The following is a 17,343-nucleotide window of genomic DNA, read 5'->3' on the forward strand; positions in this document are numbered from 1 at the left end:
TGGCTGTTGGAGGGGCGTTTTTTTGAACTGCAGGTCCTTGAAGGGTGATACAGTTTGAAGCTGGAGGATCTCTATATAAATATCCGATAGCAGCTAGGTCCCCTAACTTTCAGTAGCTGTTGAAAGGAAAAAGTTGTGGTATATCAGTGGTTAGAAATACCATTATTACTTTAGGATTAGTTTAACACAAAGTCAGGGCTGACCCAGGACCATTGCTGTGAGTCACAGTGCGCAGCATAAAAGTCCTTTCACATCAGACGCAGGATGTGCTGCTAATGCTAACTGCTAACTAAAAGCAAAGGATCCAGAATTTGTTACGCTGGCTGCTGGGCTCTGTGGGTTTTTGCAGCAGCTCTACCTGTACTAGATGCACCTGCTCCTTGTCTTTTCTATCTCTGACTTTATGTCCTCTACAAGAGTTTCTGTTTTTTTTGCTGGTTCTTCAAATGTTCAATAAAAACATGTATGCTAATTCATAACGAAGAAAGCTTTGTAATGAAGACTGTCATTTCCAAAACACTGCCCGCCCCCACCCCGCGGTCCGCAGCGCTGTTGAAAAGGCTGTGGAAGTCCCTATATTAAACACGTAGACCTGTGACACAAAAATCACCAAACTCGGACGACCACAGACTGTTTTCCTTCGTGGTGATGAAGGAAAACGCTGGGTTGGCATGTAAAAGGGCATTTATTCCCTTCAAAGACCTGCAGTTCAAAAAAAGTGCCCCTCCAACAGCCAAACCCATCTGTTCTCTGATTGGATTGTTACATTTGTGATTGACATGACATTGACCAATCAGATGAAAGGAAGAAAAATAGGGTCAAAATTCGTACTTGTAACTTGCAGGGGTTTTTTTTCTAAGTCCACACACAAATCTTTTTTACGCACACACAAATCTTTTTTACACATACAAATCTTTTTTACGCACACACAAATCTTTTTTACGCACACACAAATCTTTTTTACACATACAAATCTTTTTTACGCACACACAAATTCTTTTTACACATACAAATCTTTTTTACACACACACAAATCTTTTTTACACATACAAATCTTTTTTACGCACACACAAATCTTTTTTACACATACAAATCTTTTTTACGCACACACAAATTCTTTTTACACATACAAATCTTTTTTACACAAACAAATCTTTTTTACACATACAAATCTTTTTTACAAGTACAAAATATTTATGACCACATTTTCAGCCCATACTCGATCCTCCTTTGTTATGGCTGATGGGTAATTAAAAATAAAATTGTGCACAGATTCTATCACATTTACAAATCTGGAATCATTTTAATGAGTCAGCCAGTAAAACACAGCATTCTTTGAACATTAAGTCCAGTATTTTATTTAAATTAAGCATCCCTGTAGGTAGTGCTGTCATTAGTACCATTCACTATGAGCGGTCCAAATCAAAAAGCCATAAGATGTATCTTATAGGCTGCACTACTATCAGTGTCCCAAAATAAAAAATATATAATAATTGGTTAATTGTATCATATCATACCACCATAAAGTTCAGAAAAAAATAGTACATCAGTCTGCATAGAGCACCAAAACTGAATCTTGAATGCAAAATTCTAGATAGCCAATTCACAGCGATTTTACTCCAGAAAGGTCAGTGCTCTATCTACTCACATATCACTGAAAAGAGTCAGTAGTCCACATAAAAGATAAAAGTACATCCCACTTTGAAATCAGCAAAATTGTAGTTTCTGATTCTATAATGAAAAAAGTGTGTTCAAAAATGTGTTTATCTTATCACCAATGTTGTCAATTGCTTAGAGTTCATGGACAGAGCTGTGGGGCTCAGGGAGCTTCCTAATGTCACAGTTCTGGATCAAATTGAAGTAAAAAACGATCATCTCCTCGTAGTTCTTAGTGGAAATCCTTTCATTGATGCCATGGAATCTGAGAAACAAAGGAAAAAAAGGATTCATGGTACCTGGAACAAGAAAGTATTTTATATATTCCCCTCTTCTATTCATGCTGCATGATCTGTTTCTAGAGTTGAGAAATAATCACTGCACGTGGAATTCTTCTTACTGTATTTATTCAATTTTAAATTGAGGTCTGCAGACATTTTTGGTGAAAATCTATTTTGACAGTATTAAAAACTGCTGAATTCTCACCTCTCAGGGTCACCTGGCTTAAACCAAGCCGGGGAAAACCGATAAATATTTTTGGTCAGGTCGACGAAGTGTCGACTGTCTGTGTTTCCAATACAGATACCTGCACATTTAAATAGTGTATTAAATCACTTATAATGTCCTGAAAGATGCTTTAAAATGCTTCCATACAAATCTGTATGAACTCTACCTGGAGCAACTGTAACTGTTGGAAACAAGTCCAGCACCGTTTTCTTAATAATTTGGAAGCCAAAGGCCTTGTCATCAGCACCGCTGATGGGTAGAGGGTCAAATCCATCAACAAGTTCTACCTTCACTCGCTGGTCGCCCACCGTATCCTTGATGATGTCCAGTACCTAAAAAAGACAGCACACATCTCATATTCATGTCAAAGTGTACATAGTAAGGCATTCATTCTCAAAAAGGACTCTACCTCTTGTACCGACTGCGCTGAGTGAATTCGTAGATTTACATAAGCTTCAGCAAGGGAAGGAATAACATTTATCTGCAGAGGGAGGGAGATATTGAATTTTTACAAAGAAAAGTAACAGGCTTAAAATCTTACTTCTTGTGAATTACATTCAATTTAAAATAATCACTGCACCTTTACTCCTGCATTAAAAAAGGTGACTGCTGTGGTAGTCCTTACAAATGCATTAGATACTGGTTTTCTTTCAAGTATCCTGAAACATAAAAACTGGTCTATTTCACTGGAACCAATCACAAGAAAACATGACATCTGAATTTATATTTAAATGATATTTAGCAGTTATTACCTGCTAAGGAGCGGAGAGAAGAGCCACAAATTCGACATTATGAACTTTAGTGGTAAACTGAACTGAAGGCAAAGAATTAGTAGTTGGTAAAGAGTGAGTACATGAGTATACTACTAGTAAAGAAGTATTTAGATTTCCCTACCTTGTGGGCCAGATGCTCAAAGGTGTCACCTTCAGGGCCATAACCAAATAACCTCGGCATTGGGTTGTCCTCTAGTCTGAGGAAACAGGATCACAGTTAAATCTTTTATACTAGCTTTTTAAACATGGGGTAGTAAAATTATGGAAGGCAGTGAAACATATGAACAGAGAAGCTAAACAGAACTCATTATAGTTTAAAAAACAATGTTCCTCTCACCTTTTGACTGCTGTGGCTAAGATCCCAATGCTAGTTTCCCTGGGAGGCATCGAGGCGTGACCAGGGGCCACAGACACACTAAGCTTTATAGCGGCCTGGCCTTTTTCACTTAACCCAATTCTGCAAATCATAAATCGTACACATACACATAAGATGTGATCAACACAAGTGCACAACACATGTTTAGACAGGTTCTTACAGAGCAGCAGGTCCTTCAAGACCAGGAATGATTCCATCAGATATAGTCAGGCCCTCGTCCATGACAAACAACAGCTGGACACCACGTTGCTTCAGAACACGCACTATGTTCATCGCTCCATTGAGACCATTGATCTTAAAAAAGAGATTTTGAAGATTACAGCCATTAAAATGTGATATTTCCAATCCCATTTAAGTTTGTAATGTCATAGTGGAACTGTTAACATACTTCTTCATCATGACCAAGACCGATGTAAAATCCCCTGCGTGGAGCATAGCCCTTTAACAGCAAGTACTCCAGCGCCTGAAGTATTCCCTAGAAGAAATAAATCAGCTGTTTAGCCAAATATACCTCAAGTCTGTTTAAAAGTAAGCTCACACAAAAGTAATATGTTTTCACACCATTACAGAGTTTTTGTCATCTATGGTTCCTCTGCCGTAGATGAAGCCATCGATCTCCTTTGCAGAAAATGGTGGTGCTTCCCAACCATCTGACTCTGAAGCAGGTACTACATCAATGTGGGCCAGCAGCATGTATGGCACCAGTTCAGGCTGTGATCCTTTCACGCAAAACAAGTGGCTGTAGTTTGCCACCAATTCATGATGAACCAAGCTAGAAGAGAAAACTGTAGGGAAGGCTGACAAAAAAAAAAAACAAGCTGAAAGAGCAATTCTTTTCTTAAATTCATCATCTATTGCTTTAATTAATTGCAGCTCTGCAAGATCCCTCTGCTCAAGAAGGCATATGTGCAGGCCCGTCCTTATTTAACCAGCGAACATCTAAATGATTCAGAGGTTTTTGAAGAAAGTTCTATTGTCAGATGAAACCAAAGAACCCAAAGAACACCATCTCCATAGCCAAGCATGGAAGTGGAAATATTATGCTTTGGGTCTGTTTTTTCTGCTAAGGATACTGGACAACTTCACCACATAGAGTGGCTAATGGACAGGGCCATGTAGCATAAAATCTGGGATAAGAACCTCCTCCCCTAACCCACAACACTGAAGATGGGTCATGGATAGGTTTTCCAGCACGACCTAAAACATACTGCAAGGCAACAAAAGAGGTAAATGGTTAAATAAAGAAGCACATTAAGCTTATGGAGTGCCATAGCCAGTCTCCAGATGTCAACCCTTTAGAAAGTCAGTGGAGGGAGCTGAAACTTCAAGTTGCCAAGTCAGAGTCAAGAAAACTAAAAGCTTTAGAGAATTTCTGCAAAGAGAAGTGGGCCAAAATCCCTCCTGAAATGTGTGTAAAACTGGTGATCAACTTCTGTCTCACTTACTTAAAATTAAACTTCCATAAAAACTGGAGACTGTTCATTTCTTTGTAAGTGAGCAAGCTCACATTTTCAGCAGGGGATCAAATAATTATTTCTCTCACTGTACAAACAATAAATGTTTTTGAGAAGTCCCCATACACCAAAGCAAGGAAAACTCTGAGACAGTTAAAGACAACAAGCTGTGATTGTAATGAAGTGTTTCAGCAAATATAATTTTCCCCCTGTTAACATACATGAGGCTTTTTCAGTTGCTTAGTAACAATCCAATTTATAAAATAAAACATACTGAGAAATGGCTGCTATGTTTATTCTTATAACCGCAGTTAAATGTCTCCCACTTTGTCGGGGATGTTTGGAAAGAAGGGTGAATATAATGTAATGCATGTATTATCCTTATTGTGAATGAAAATGAACAAGTGAAGATCAAGTAGCAATTTCTGCATTTATTAAACATAAGGACTTTTATTTGTTTTCAATTGTTTTTAAGCAGAGTCAGCTTCTTTTCTTGAATTGGAAGAAAATGTTCTCATGGCACACCTGCAGCAGGTATACATAGGCATCATTTTACCAAAATACACTATATTGGCAAAGTCAAAAATCAACTGTCCAAATCATTGAATTCAGGTCTTCCAACCTGAGACTACACTAATGGAAAGAAGGACGCCTTGGACCAATGAGTGTCAGAACAACTATCCAGGATGAAACAACAACAAACAATCCATGAGTACATCAGGAAGAGGGCCACTCTTTTGTTGGGACTGCTGTCTCTTGCTGCACTTTTCCATGGCTGTGCTAGCAACAGCAGCCTCTTGTGACTGCAAGGACATTATATTAGTTGTTGCTAGTACAACTGTAGATGGTGCAACTGCTAACATGTTGACTAATTTGACACATTTTAGTGCATCTGTTTTTTTAGCTGCAAAGGGTAGGCCAGCATAATATTAAACTCTATGGAACAAGAATGGGATGTAACTCAGTTACTATTAGTGTGAAGGCAAACAAGCAAATACTTTTGGCAATATTGGTTATCAACACACTGAAAGATACTGTTCCAAATAAATAGTAAAATATTAGATAAAACAGTGAATTGTGTGTCACTGACAAAGGCATCAATTAAGTATTTTACAGTGGAATTGAGGGTTACATTGTGGTTACTGTGGGTTTTACTAACCAGCTGCCAAAAAAAAGTGCCATGAACTGCTGTGTAACTTGCTGCTTAATGATGGCACTGCTGCTAATGATGATGATTATTATTTTTAAGCTTTCTGGAAGTTTACCTGTCATCAGATTTGTTCTACATTTCCAATAAAGACTAGAGTAAGCAGGTAAAACGCACCAAAACCTCAGGTCATGTGACTTGATGTTTTGAACCACGTGCATCTCAATGTAGGTTTCGACATACCTTGGCTCAGCAAGACGTGTAAAGGTCAATTCTGAATAAGGTGTACGGAACAAAGTACATCTGCACAGCAAACACTAACTGCGTCTTTATCCATTTATTAGCGCTATACAAGTTTGACATACAAAAACTACATTAACGTTTAGAGTTTGCTACAACTGACCGATCAAATCATGCGTGCAAGCGTCCACAGCCATCAGCTAGTTCCACGTTGAGCACATTATATATGAAAGAAAATTACTTTAAGCACGTTTTACTGGCAGGTTTACCTTTTCGGAGGAATCTGTCAAATTCAAGCAGCGCAGTGGTGTTGCTTTCTGTATTTGAGAATGACACGGTGGGGATGCGGATTGCCTCTGAACAAATGGAGACAAATTGTTACCAAACAGAAGTGTCTCTACCTCCATCTACATCCACTACAACACGACTCCGAATACCTTTAAAACTTGCTAGGAGCTCCTCTCTCTGATGGTGGTCAATGACGAGCGATTTGTTATTCGTCTTTTCCCAGTGTGCGAGTTGAAGTCCGGCGTTAACGTCCAGTGAAAGAGTCCTGATAGCCGCTATTGTAAATAACAGCAGGACTGTAATAAGCAAGCTGCTAATAATTATCTTTAAAAACTTAAATATTCTTAACTTTGAACCTGACTCAGTCATTGTAACGATTGTGTTTACCCCGGAACTCGTCGACTATAACTGTAGGCTGAATTTGCATTAGAGCCACCCGCTGCCAGACACAAACAGTCACGCCTATATTATGTAGAGAGCAGTTTTAAGAGCTTATTTCAGTTTTCGTTAAATAACCATCCGGGTGGGGAAAGAATTTACAAAGCTTGTGTGCAATAAAGGCTTGTTTTGCAGTATGAAGTGCTTAGAAATTTTATTGAAGTACATATCAAACATTTAAAAAAAAAAAAAAAAAAAAAAAAAAAAGCCATGCAAGTACCGTGACAAGTTCTGTGAAAAGGCAATATTACAATTAGGGTTAAGAAAATAGACAATTTTTAAAATTAGTCCGTTTCGGCATCACTTCTATAGTAACAAGAACAGTGACAATATTATAGAAAAGCAAACATACAAACAAAACAACAAGAGGAGAAAAAAAAAAAAAAAAAAAAAAGTATAAAACTGGATTTTGCAGTTCGCTTCCGCAAACATAAAAAGGGGAAACAAATCTGTCGGTGTGAAAGTAACACTAAATTAACGCAATGTTAATCCTGTGCATAGTCAATATCTGCGTCCTGTGACTCTGCCTGAACCAGAAGCCTGTCCTCACCGTATGACCAATAGCTTAGACTGTCCTCAACATTAACATAAATAAGGTACAGGACACATGCTACAATTATGAAAACTAAAATCTGTATGTGAATGGGTACAAGATAGCGCTCCACCTCCTGTCTCTGCTGGGTCATGGGACTCACAGGACTGTCAGGGTAGGAATACTGGACAGGTCTCTGTGCGGCACCCTTGATGGGTCTCCGGCGAGTGACGCTGAAAAACAATGGAATACACATCCTTATAATTGAGTCAGAGCACTTATACCATGTGAAAGATGTTTATCTGCCAAACATTTTTTTATTTTATTTTTTTTAAATCTTTTTATTTTATCTCTTATGCCGCAAGTAAGAGTTTCAACAGGGTTTGTGTGGTACTTACTAGATCCCTGTCGGAGTGGTCTTACTGTCTGGAAGGATGTCCTTGAAAGCATCTTTCACAGGTTCCTGGGGAGGCTAGAAAAGACGGTAAAAATGAGTGAAATGACACAAATGAAACCAGAAACAGTAAAGACAGGAGCCCTGCATTTCAAGTAGAATTTAAAGATTGTGACCGTAATGAAAACAAACAAAGATTCTGCTCCAAAGTTTGTTTTTAATTAAAAAACATCCCAGTACATCAGAGTGGGTTGGGAAAGGAAAGACTAACCAGAATATTGACGATGCATGACATTAGTAACTGCAAATCATATACCGGAGTTTGGTAAAACATTTAAGCAATTGTTAAAGTTAATGTGCCGATTGAATTTTATAGATTGAACTTTCTTTGATTTAAAATAAAAATGGACACCAACCAACACCCCATCAAACATATAGTGCTTGTGTAGTAAGTGCATGTGCATCCCATCAAGTGATATGGATCAAAATCCAAATCTTAAGAGCCAGTAAGATGCATATGACACCATTCTCCATTAATGTGAAAAAAAAACCTCTGAAACAATTCAGGCAGCACCAAAGTTTGTGTGTAAAGTGCGACTGAACACCATAAGCTCTACTGACCCTGTCTGACTGTGCCCAGTTTTCCTGCACACTGGTCCCATTGAACTCGCACGCATTGTCTGTGACAGACCGTGAGCTCGAATTCTCCCTCTATTTACAGCAAGAATGTAAACTGAGCAACAACTCCAGCAGAGATTATGTATAACAAAAATAAAGACTGAATATGGAGCTTTAAATGTGGATCAACTTTCCTCCTCAACCATTTGAGTGATGCTGAAGTATTGAGAAGAAAGTGATGAGTCATCAGTGGACTTTGATCTAGGTAGAACCTGCAAGGTATCATGTTAAAAGCAATAAAACATGATGCATCTCCATATAAATGGTAAATAAAAACCATCGAACTGTGAAATGTTGAGAGGTTCACAAAGCAAAAAAAGACTAAGGAATGCAGAGAATTTCAAATTCATAGGGCGCCTACTAAGACCAGCCTACCGTTGATCCTAATCCTGTGTGGTGATCTGCAGCGGATGTGCTTATAATCTGTGAGCACTGAGATTGACTCCGCTCTGAAGACTTTAACGCATTCCGTGAATTCCAGTTGGAGCTAGATTTTGTGTTCCTAGGAGGACAAGGGCGCTTAAAAAGCCAAGCCCATGAAAGAGGGGAAAAAAACAAAAAAACTTTGGTATCACCTAAGAATTCAGTTTGACAGAATGTTCTTGAAATGAAATATGAAATATCTGCAGTAATTACCAGCCTTGATGAGGGTAAAAAGCACTGTGGGTAAAAAATGTGATTCTGAAAAGTTAAAGAAAATGACATCAAAAGTTACAATTCAAATGCTTTGGCAAAAATCTGAATCCAGTATTAAAACTGCAATGAGTAACCATTAGGTGGCACTAGAGGGAAGTTTTGTGCTGTGATAGAACTGTTGAGTGGCAGTATGATACCCAGCAGATGGCAATAAGTAAGGCCAACTTACTTACAGATTGTTAAAAAGAGAAAGTTAACAAAAAGTGACTTTCATCTAAAAGAACCAAAGTCTCTAAAATAATTCCTCACCTGGCTGCTCTCTTGTTGGGTTTGGTCTGAAGGGTCAGGTTGTTTTTCTGAACCTGTACAAACCAGAGAAAAATACAACGTTGTGATATGAATAAAGCAAAATCTTATTCAAATAAACCCCAAACATTTCTTGTCATACCCAAGTCTTCATCCTTCTCCTGCTGCTTTTCCTCCTCTTCAGAGTCAGAGTACAGTACGGCTTTGTCTGCTTCATTCAACCTTTCACATCTGTCAGACTGTAGCAGTTTATGGAGTTTCCTTTCATACAAGACCCTAGTGGAGGCTGGCATTGAAACACAGCATGAGACCAATTTGCTCTTAAGGTCTAGGTCTATATAGCTCTAAAAACCATCTGAATGTTATGTATAAAGACTTTCAATGGAAAAAAAATGAAAAGGTGCTCAAAAAAAAAATCTTTTCATAACCCTCACCAGTTATAGGCCCAGGTTTAACACCATGTTTGCGTAATGTGGCCTTGAGGTCCTCATCAGTCAGACAACTTGGAACAGGCATCTCTGCATCCTCTGGATCTTTCTTGTCCTAACAAAGACAAGATTTGCTCGATTTAAAGTGATAACAGCTGTGAGTTAAATGCCAGGAAGATCCAGGTGTGAAGATAGAAATAAAAACAGCTGGAGCTTGTCATTTATGGATCCGTTCAGTCTTCTAATCATGTTATAAATCATTTGCGTTCATGTTTAGATATGATAGAAAAAAGATAGAAGTAAAAAAATAAAAGGGCTATAAAGATTTCAAATTTTATTCACACTAAAGCCAAATAAAGTTACTTTGTTGTACCCCACCAAACCAACTGAAAAATTAATATAAAATAAATATAATATATAAATAAAATTAAAAAAAATCTGATACATAATATAAAATACCAAATAAGAAGGAAAAAAAAAAAAACTTTGGCAAATCTGTTTTCTATTGCGATACAAAACACACAAAATGACAGGACAAATTAGTATTAGTCCCCCTTGTTTAAATGTAAAGTAGGATCTTCAAACGAGCTCTGACTAGAAAAAAAAAAAAAAATGTATAAACTTAGGTTGCAACTCATAATTCACATTCAGAGGGGGGGACCAAGGAAACGTCACACATTTATTACTATTTCTCAGTTTAAACGCCTGTTCACTTTATCTTGCAGTTTCTAAAGGTGAAACTGACACAATGTTGTGCTTAGTTTTGATAGTTTACCCAAAACATGACGTCTTTCCAGACAAGCGCCAGCGTTCCCCTTCATAACAGAGCTAGATGAGCGTGACAGGTGCGCACACGACTGTAATGGTAGCCTCCATTACAGAAACATCTCATGTAACATATACCAACTGTACAGCAGGTGGTTTAAGTGCTTGAAGTCCTCAAGTGTGCAACAGCAAGAGGGCTGTTCGGAAGCAATGGTCCAGAGCTCCACACCTCCAAAGCACACAGCTGCTGAACTTGTGCTGCTGCGGTGTGAAAGAATTAGCATTGGCAACGTCTGGCATTATTGATACCAATTTAATGTATGGACATCAGTTGTGACAGCCGACACTAAAGAGCCGTTGCACAGAGCAAATACTTTGTCACTGTCACTCATTAAGTTCGTCTCTACTTCGAAAAAGTCTACAGTAGAAAAACCATGCAGCCACAAAATATGGACTCACATCTCCTGCACGGTCCTCCTCGTCGCTGGAGAAATCCGCCGCGTTTTTCTGATCAATGTGTTTGAGGTGCAGCTCCACATACACTGCCTTTTTGCTCGCTGCAGGTGGCAGCGCGACGTTATGAGCGACTAAATCCGACTTTAGACGAGATTTAGAGAGACGGGCGGGCTCCTCCACAAACGGCATTTCACAAGAAAACAACAGCAGAATATGAGAAAACAATACTGTTCGGTGTCCTCTGTGGAAGTGCGAAGAAAGCCTTCTGCTGTAATCAGACTAGATTGAGAACAGCTGCAGTCCAAGACTTGATTGGCAGCAAGAAACTCCGCGTTACATACAGGAGACCAGTATCCAGGCTCGTTGTGAATTTATATATGTTTCAGCTGCATGTAATGTCTGTTTGTTAAACTAAGTAGAAAACTGAAAATGCAGTCCAGACTTTGCAGTACAAGTTTGAGCTAGAATATTAGTCAGAAAGAAAAAGATTTTTATTGTAATTTTACTTTAAAGCTAAAACTATTCATTCCCAAAAATATTTCCATCTAAATGGAAGTCTATTTATTAAAATTAGAGCTGGTGGAGACATACTGCCATTAAAAAGGAAAAGCACAAGCGTTTTTAATTTGTATATTTTAAGTCCCCTATTGTGATGGATACAGCCATTGACATTTAGAGGTTTCTACTATGAGTTAATTTTTTTTCCAGTGAGAAAAGACTGATTCTCATTATGAATTTAAAGATGTATACAGCAGTTTCAGTAAAATAATCACATACCTTTGACTTCCAGGTGTGACCCACACTTTGGTTGCTGCTGGCACTGTGATATATGCTGCTGCAGCAGCATTTTGACACGAGTGATGCATTCAGGCCGTTGAATTGGTGAGTTCTTATTTTCTGACACCTGTGAGCAGATGAAGAACAAAAGGAAAAACACTGGTTCAGGTGATTATCTGTTAAGCAGGGAATCTAATATGTCAGCAGACATTGTTTTCACTTGTTTTTAGTTACTTTTGTGACATTTACAATTAACCATCTCCCATATTGTACAATATGACAATATATAACAGCTGCTGCTTTCCCACAAGTCCAGTGTCTGCAGAAATGTAGACTATAATATAATTCACAGAATGCATCATATTTGCATGATCAGACCTGTTTCCAGCAGTTTAACAATAATAATAATTATATATATATATATATATATGTATATGTATATATATATATATATATATATATGTATATGTGTATATATATATATATATATATGTGTATATATATATATATATATATGTATATATATATATATATATATATATATGTATATATATATGTATATATGTGTATATGTATATATATGTATGTATATATGTGTATATGTATATATATGTATATATATATGTATATATATATGTATATATATATATATATATATGTATATATATATACACACATACTTGCGCTATTTGCAATGTTGTCATAACCTTGAGGATTTTTCCACATAATGCAATTTACCAGCAAAGATAAATTCATTATCACTGTTGCATCAAGGCATGAGCTCATTGTCAAGGGTGCTAATCTCAATAATAGAGTTCACTTCACTGATTAACTCATATTTGATGTATTTCCATATTGTTGGGGTACAACAACAAGATGAAAACATCAACATCTCCTCCCAGCGCTGAAGATAAAAGTATTATCACTATGGTGATTTTTCTGCAGGCTTGTCAGCATATTGGCATATCTATTCCCTACCACAAATTTTAATGTTTAGCTGCTGTTTAGGTGTAGTTCAGCTCACTCTGTGCTGACTTCTGACATAACAATCAGGTCTTGTTTAGCATACGACTGTGTTTTAAGCTCCTGTAACTTCTGATTTAGCTGAACTGGTTCTAAATGCAGCTAAGCTGGTCAGAAGCTGAAACTCAAACTGAGCTCTCAGGTAGGATTAGTCTCTGTGTCCAGGATTCCTTGTCTTTTCCTTCAGCCTCAAAACCACTATAGATTACTAACCTGCAGAGTAATAAGAGAGATCGTTGCAAATGAATTTAATTCATTTGTTTCAGGTGCAATCAATTTTAAACAGCATCTCTATTGGAATGGAGTTGTTAACTCTTCCTCTTCTTCTTTAGATGCATAGGCTGTGTACATACACTCATCGGCCACTTCATTTGGTGCACCTTTCAGGTACTGGGTAGGACCTGCTTTTGCCTTCAAACTGCCCACATTCTTCATTGCTTAGATTCAACAAGATGCTAGGGGCCAAAAGTGTGCCAAGAAAATCCTCCACACCATTATGGCACCACTAGCCTGAACCATTGATACAAAGTAGGTTGGATCCATGTTTTCATGTTGTTTCTGACCCTATCATCTAGATGTTGCAGCAGAAATGGAGACTCATCAAACCAGGCAATATTCTTCCTAACTTCTATTACATATTTTATTGACCCCATGCAAGCTGTAGCCTTAGTTTCCTCTTCTTAACTGACAGGTGGTCTTGAGTTGCTGTAACTCATCTGCCTCAAGGTTTGATGTGTTGTGCATTTAGACGCACTCTTCTGCTTACCTTGGCAGTAACAAGTGAATATTTGAGTTACTGTTGCTTTCCTGTTAGATGGTAAATGGCCTGTATTTGTATAGCATTTTACTAGTCCCTAAGGACCCCAAAGCACTTTACACATCCAGTCATCCACCCATTCATTCACACATTCACACACTGGTGATGGCAAGCGACATTGTAGCCACAGCCGCCCTGGGGCGCACTGACAGAGGCGAGGCTGCCGGACACTGGCGCCACCGGGCCCTCTGACCACCACCAGTAGGCAACGGGTGAAGTGTGTTGTCCAAGGACACAACGACCGAGGCAACCTTCTGATTACAAGGCGAACTCCCAACTCTTGAGTCACGATCGCCCCGCCGATCAAAGTTCAAAGATTCTGGTCATTCTCAAAAAGCCTTTTTTCTTTTCTTTTCTTTTCTTTTCTTTTCTTCTTTTTTAAAGAGGACTGCAGCACTGTGGATATTTTATCTTTTTCAGAACATTCTCTGTAAACGCAGGTGATGGTTGTTTGGGAAAATGCCAGCAGATCAGCAGCTGAAATAATGAAAGCCATCTGGCACCAACAACTATGACATGTTCAAAGTCTCTTACTGTAAATCACTTTTCTTCCCCATTCTGATGCTCAGTTTGATCTTCAGTGGGTTTACTTGACCATGTCTTCATGCCTAAATGCATTGAATTGGTTATATGTGATTAGCTGATTAGATATTTATTTAAACCAGGAGTTGAGCAGGTATACGTAATAAATTGGCTGGTGAAATGTATTTAGGAACTTATATACTCAGAAATTACATTGTCCTATTTGATATTGTTGCATATAGTGACATGCTGTTTGGCTAATAAGCTGGTATGTCTTAAAGTCTGACTTGAAATAAACTGAGTGTCAGAGCAACAAGATACATCGTGACCAGAATGCAACGTCATGCCCGTTAAAGTGTCCACAGATAAAGCAAAACCGATCACCTGAACAACACAAGCGTCATATTAGCTCAAACATATGTAACTGCATAACTTCACTATATTGATCCGTGAAAGCAAACATTACAGAAAATAACTGTTGAATTGTTGCTTATTGCCAATAATTTGCACCATTTTAGATCCTGTATGCTGTTTTATGTCAATCCGCAGTGCTGCACTTGGCCAGTTGCTTTTGTGACTGACTCAGAGGAAACCGTAAAGGCCATTGTGTTAAAACTGGTGAAATGTTGCTATAGCAATTATCTCTGTTTGTCTTCAGAAGTCACTTAATTTTGTGTTTTTTAAATATCAAAGCCTAAAAGATTTTTTTTTAATGTACACAAAGTCTTCAGATAAGATTCAAGAAGGCCAATTATGGATATATCAAAGTCACGAGATATTCATCAGGGAGTTATTGTGGTCAAATGCTTTTTGAATCCTTTTGAAAAATCTAGTTAAAACGAGACAGCAGGCAAACCACAGCAATTCACATGTGAAGCACTTGATAAACGTGCTGTGATTGTTCAGTTAGCTGAAGTGCAAACCATCTACTCATGACATGAGTTTTGTCACTGATCATTGCCAGCTCCTCTAATTTATTTATTTATTTTAAAGTGATAATATTAAAACAATCGACCCTAGAACTAAATCAAGCCAAAGCCACTAAAACATTCAACATTCACAAATGTCATTTTATGCTACTTTTTGCTTTACTTTTAATCCAGTTTGTTTTTATTTATTAATTACCCAATGACCACCACTGTTATTATTTCACTGGTCACTAGAAAACAATAGAAAACAAAGAACTAAGCAAACCTGGAAATAAATATTTCTTCTTTTTTTTAAAGTGACATAACATAAACCCAAACGCAAGCTCAGGAACTAAATCATTAGAAGACGGTACTTGGTTGGAAGAGCTGGAGGCAAAAGGTCCTTTTGGCTCAAAGGGCTCTGGGGACTCCCTGAGGGTAAATACCCACTGAAGGGCTGCCTTGTGAACTACACCCCTTTTAAAGACTTTTGTTTTGTTTTTTTATGCATTCACATCAACAGCAGGCATGCTAAAGTGACTTTATAGTCAGTCAGCAGTTGGTATGAGTCAAAATATTTTTCGTTTCCTTCACTGTGTATTTTCTTTTTCATTTTTAAATGCCAGTTGTTGTTGCACTCATGAATGCACTTACAAGTCTTGACCAATCGCTGTTAAACCTATGTTACTACGTGTCCCTGAAGCAAGATCTAGTACATCTCCTCTTTCATCATTTCAAAAAACAGGGTGTTTCCTCCAAAAATTAAAAGAAATGCCAAAAAAGAGTCTATGCTGAGGCGAATAGGCTTACAAAGATCACAAAGTCCACTTTAAACGGGCAGCTGGTGCAGAACATTCCACATTACTGAATTAAACACATCTCTGTATGCAAAGAGTCGTGACTATGACAATAAACCTCCCACTAGAAAACAAAGCTCTTTGTGGATGTTTTGGAAAGGCTGGCAGCAGCAATAAAAGATTTGTTTCATTTCCTTAACCATCTGCTAAGTTGCACATTTTATGAAATCTAGTCAGTCATTTCCCAAAAAACATCCCTAGGAAAATATCTTATGTAAGCTGCAACTCAAACTGACTATATGTGCCCCCCAACTCCAAAAGTTTGATTGAAAAGAGCTTTGTGATCTCGATGCTCCAGGCTACAGCTTCGTTGATGTAATTACAAAAGATTTCAGAGGCAACAAATAGCTGGTCTAAATAAAATGCTACAAACCCAAAGTAACATAAATCATCCCGCATGCTGGGAATACTTTATTTGTAATTTATCATTCCCTAACTAGTTTGAACTGTATTTGGTTTTTCGGTTCGTTTTGGGGGTTTTTTGTTGGGGGGGGGGGTTGTACATATGAAAGGAAATCACAATAAAGACACCTGACAATTTTTTTTTTTTTCAAAAACAAACCCCCCAAAAATCTTCAAATAGAGTTCCTCAGTTGAAAGTCCACTGTGTATCCAATGGCTTTAAACCCTACATGACATGTTAGAAAGAACTCACATAGGAATAGAAAGCCATAAGACGCATGTGTGGTTTGATTTGGAAGGCAGTAATACACAAACAGTGATTCGGATGCATTCAGAGAACTCATGCATTTAAGGTCCAGAGCTCGAAAACAAAAAGAGAGGAAAAACAAGGGTAGGTTTCAGACAGCATTCAGGATTTAAAACTCACATCCGCATGAATAATTAACTAAAGAAAGTGGAAGTATTCTTCTGAGGCCCAGGGGAGTAAAATGAGACTGTCTTGTGAGTCATTAGACAGTAGAAATTGTATTTTTCACAGCACAGACTTAAATAAATTGACCCCTTGCTGATGTTTGAATCTTACAGCAGTATTCTGCAAGGTCTTCAGTTCCTGAGGGGGTTTGGAGAATAATCTTTGATTAAAAATGCTGTTTTAAATCAATGTCTACAGAGAAAAGGTGCAGTGTTAATCAAAAGGATTTTGTTTCTGAATTCAAAACACATTACATAAACTATATTCTCTAGCAACCCTTGCCTGACTTCATTAAGCACAAATGAGATCATTTCCCCAGCACTGGGCACAAAGCTCTGCAATTTTTAAAAATGGCAGAGATTATTTTTCACAAAAATAAAGACAACATTTCCATCCATTTTGTCTAAAATAAAAGCCATGATACTGATAGGCTGAGCTTCATTCATTTGTTATATTTCTTTTGATATTCGTTCATACAGCCATGACTCTTG

General features: G+C 37.8%; 2 protein-coding genes across 3 annotated transcripts; both read right to left on the reverse strand.

The window, feature by feature from the left end:
- Window positions 1-569: 569 nt before the first annotated feature.
- Window positions 570-7,022, reverse strand: LOC146364668 (N-fatty-acyl-amino acid synthase/hydrolase PM20D1.2-like). Its single transcript, XM_084916264.1, has 13 exons — window positions 6,591-7,022; window positions 6,423-6,509; window positions 3,874-4,109; window positions 3,701-3,787; window positions 3,473-3,606; window positions 3,274-3,393; window positions 3,058-3,133; window positions 2,916-2,977; window positions 2,744-2,822; window positions 2,573-2,644; window positions 2,330-2,495; window positions 2,143-2,242; window positions 570-1,921 (listed from the first exon to the last, which is right to left on the reverse strand). The coding sequence occupies exons 1-13, from the start codon at window positions 6,808-6,810 to the stop codon at window positions 1,792-1,794; spliced, it is 1,569 nt and encodes a 522-aa protein (XP_084772390.1). The 5' UTR covers window positions 6,811-7,022; the 3' UTR covers window positions 570-1,791.
- Window positions 7,023-7,074: 52 nt separating this feature from the next.
- lemd1 (LEM domain containing 1) lies at window positions 7,075-11,844 on the reverse strand. Of its 2 annotated transcripts, XM_084916267.1 has the most exons (10): window positions 11,078-11,844; window positions 9,860-9,968; window positions 9,568-9,711; window positions 9,429-9,481; window positions 9,120-9,164; window positions 8,859-9,002; window positions 8,618-8,695; window positions 8,427-8,516; window positions 7,810-7,883; window positions 7,075-7,644 (listed from the first exon to the last, which is right to left on the reverse strand). In XM_084916267.1, the coding sequence occupies exons 1-10, from the start codon at window positions 11,261-11,263 to the stop codon at window positions 7,365-7,367; spliced, it is 1,203 nt and encodes a 400-aa protein (XP_084772393.1). In that variant the 5' UTR covers window positions 11,264-11,844; the 3' UTR covers window positions 7,075-7,364. The 2 variants fall into 2 exon arrangements, with proteins under 2 accessions (XP_084772393.1, XP_084772395.1); XM_084916269.1 differs by lacking the exons at window positions 8,427-8,516; window positions 8,618-8,695 and having other exon boundaries at window positions 7,076-7,644.
- Between the last annotated feature and the right edge of the window lie 5,499 nt (window positions 11,845-17,343).

The sequence above is a fragment of the Perissodus microlepis genome, chromosome 20, assembly GCF_051167445.1.
Source record: "Perissodus microlepis isolate ML-2025 ecotype Zambia chromosome 20, ASM5116744v1, whole genome shotgun sequence".
In the NCBI taxonomy this organism is placed as follows: Eukaryota; Metazoa; Chordata; class Actinopteri; order Cichliformes; family Cichlidae; genus Perissodus; species Perissodus microlepis.

Bases quoted from the DNA above. Each gene is read 5' to 3' on its own strand.
- lemd1 (XM_084916267.1), bottom strand. From the start codon at position 11,263: ATGCCGTTTGTGGAGGAGCCCGCCCGTCTCTCTAAATCTCGTCTAAAG. The intron at 9,969-11,077 runs GTGAGTCCATAT...TGTCTTTGTTAG, and splicing joins AGGAGGACCGTGCAGGAGAT to GACAAGAAAGATCCAGAGGA. The intron at 9,003-9,119 runs GTAATTACTGCA...TGGCTTTTTAAG, and splicing joins TTTTACCCTCATCAAGGCTG to CGCCCTTGTCCTCCTAGGAA.
- LOC146364668 (XM_084916264.1), bottom strand. From the start codon at position 6,810: ATGACTGAGTCAGGTTCAAAGTTAAGAATATTTAAGTTTTTAAAGATA. The intron at 3,394-3,472 runs GTAAGAACCTGT...TATGATTTGCAG, and splicing joins CTTGAAGGACCTGCTGCTCT to AATTGGGTTAAGTGAAAAAG. The intron at 1,922-2,142 runs GTGAGAATTCAG...TTTGTTTCTCAG, and splicing joins AAGCCAGGTGACCCTGAGAG to ATTCCATGGCATCAATGAAA.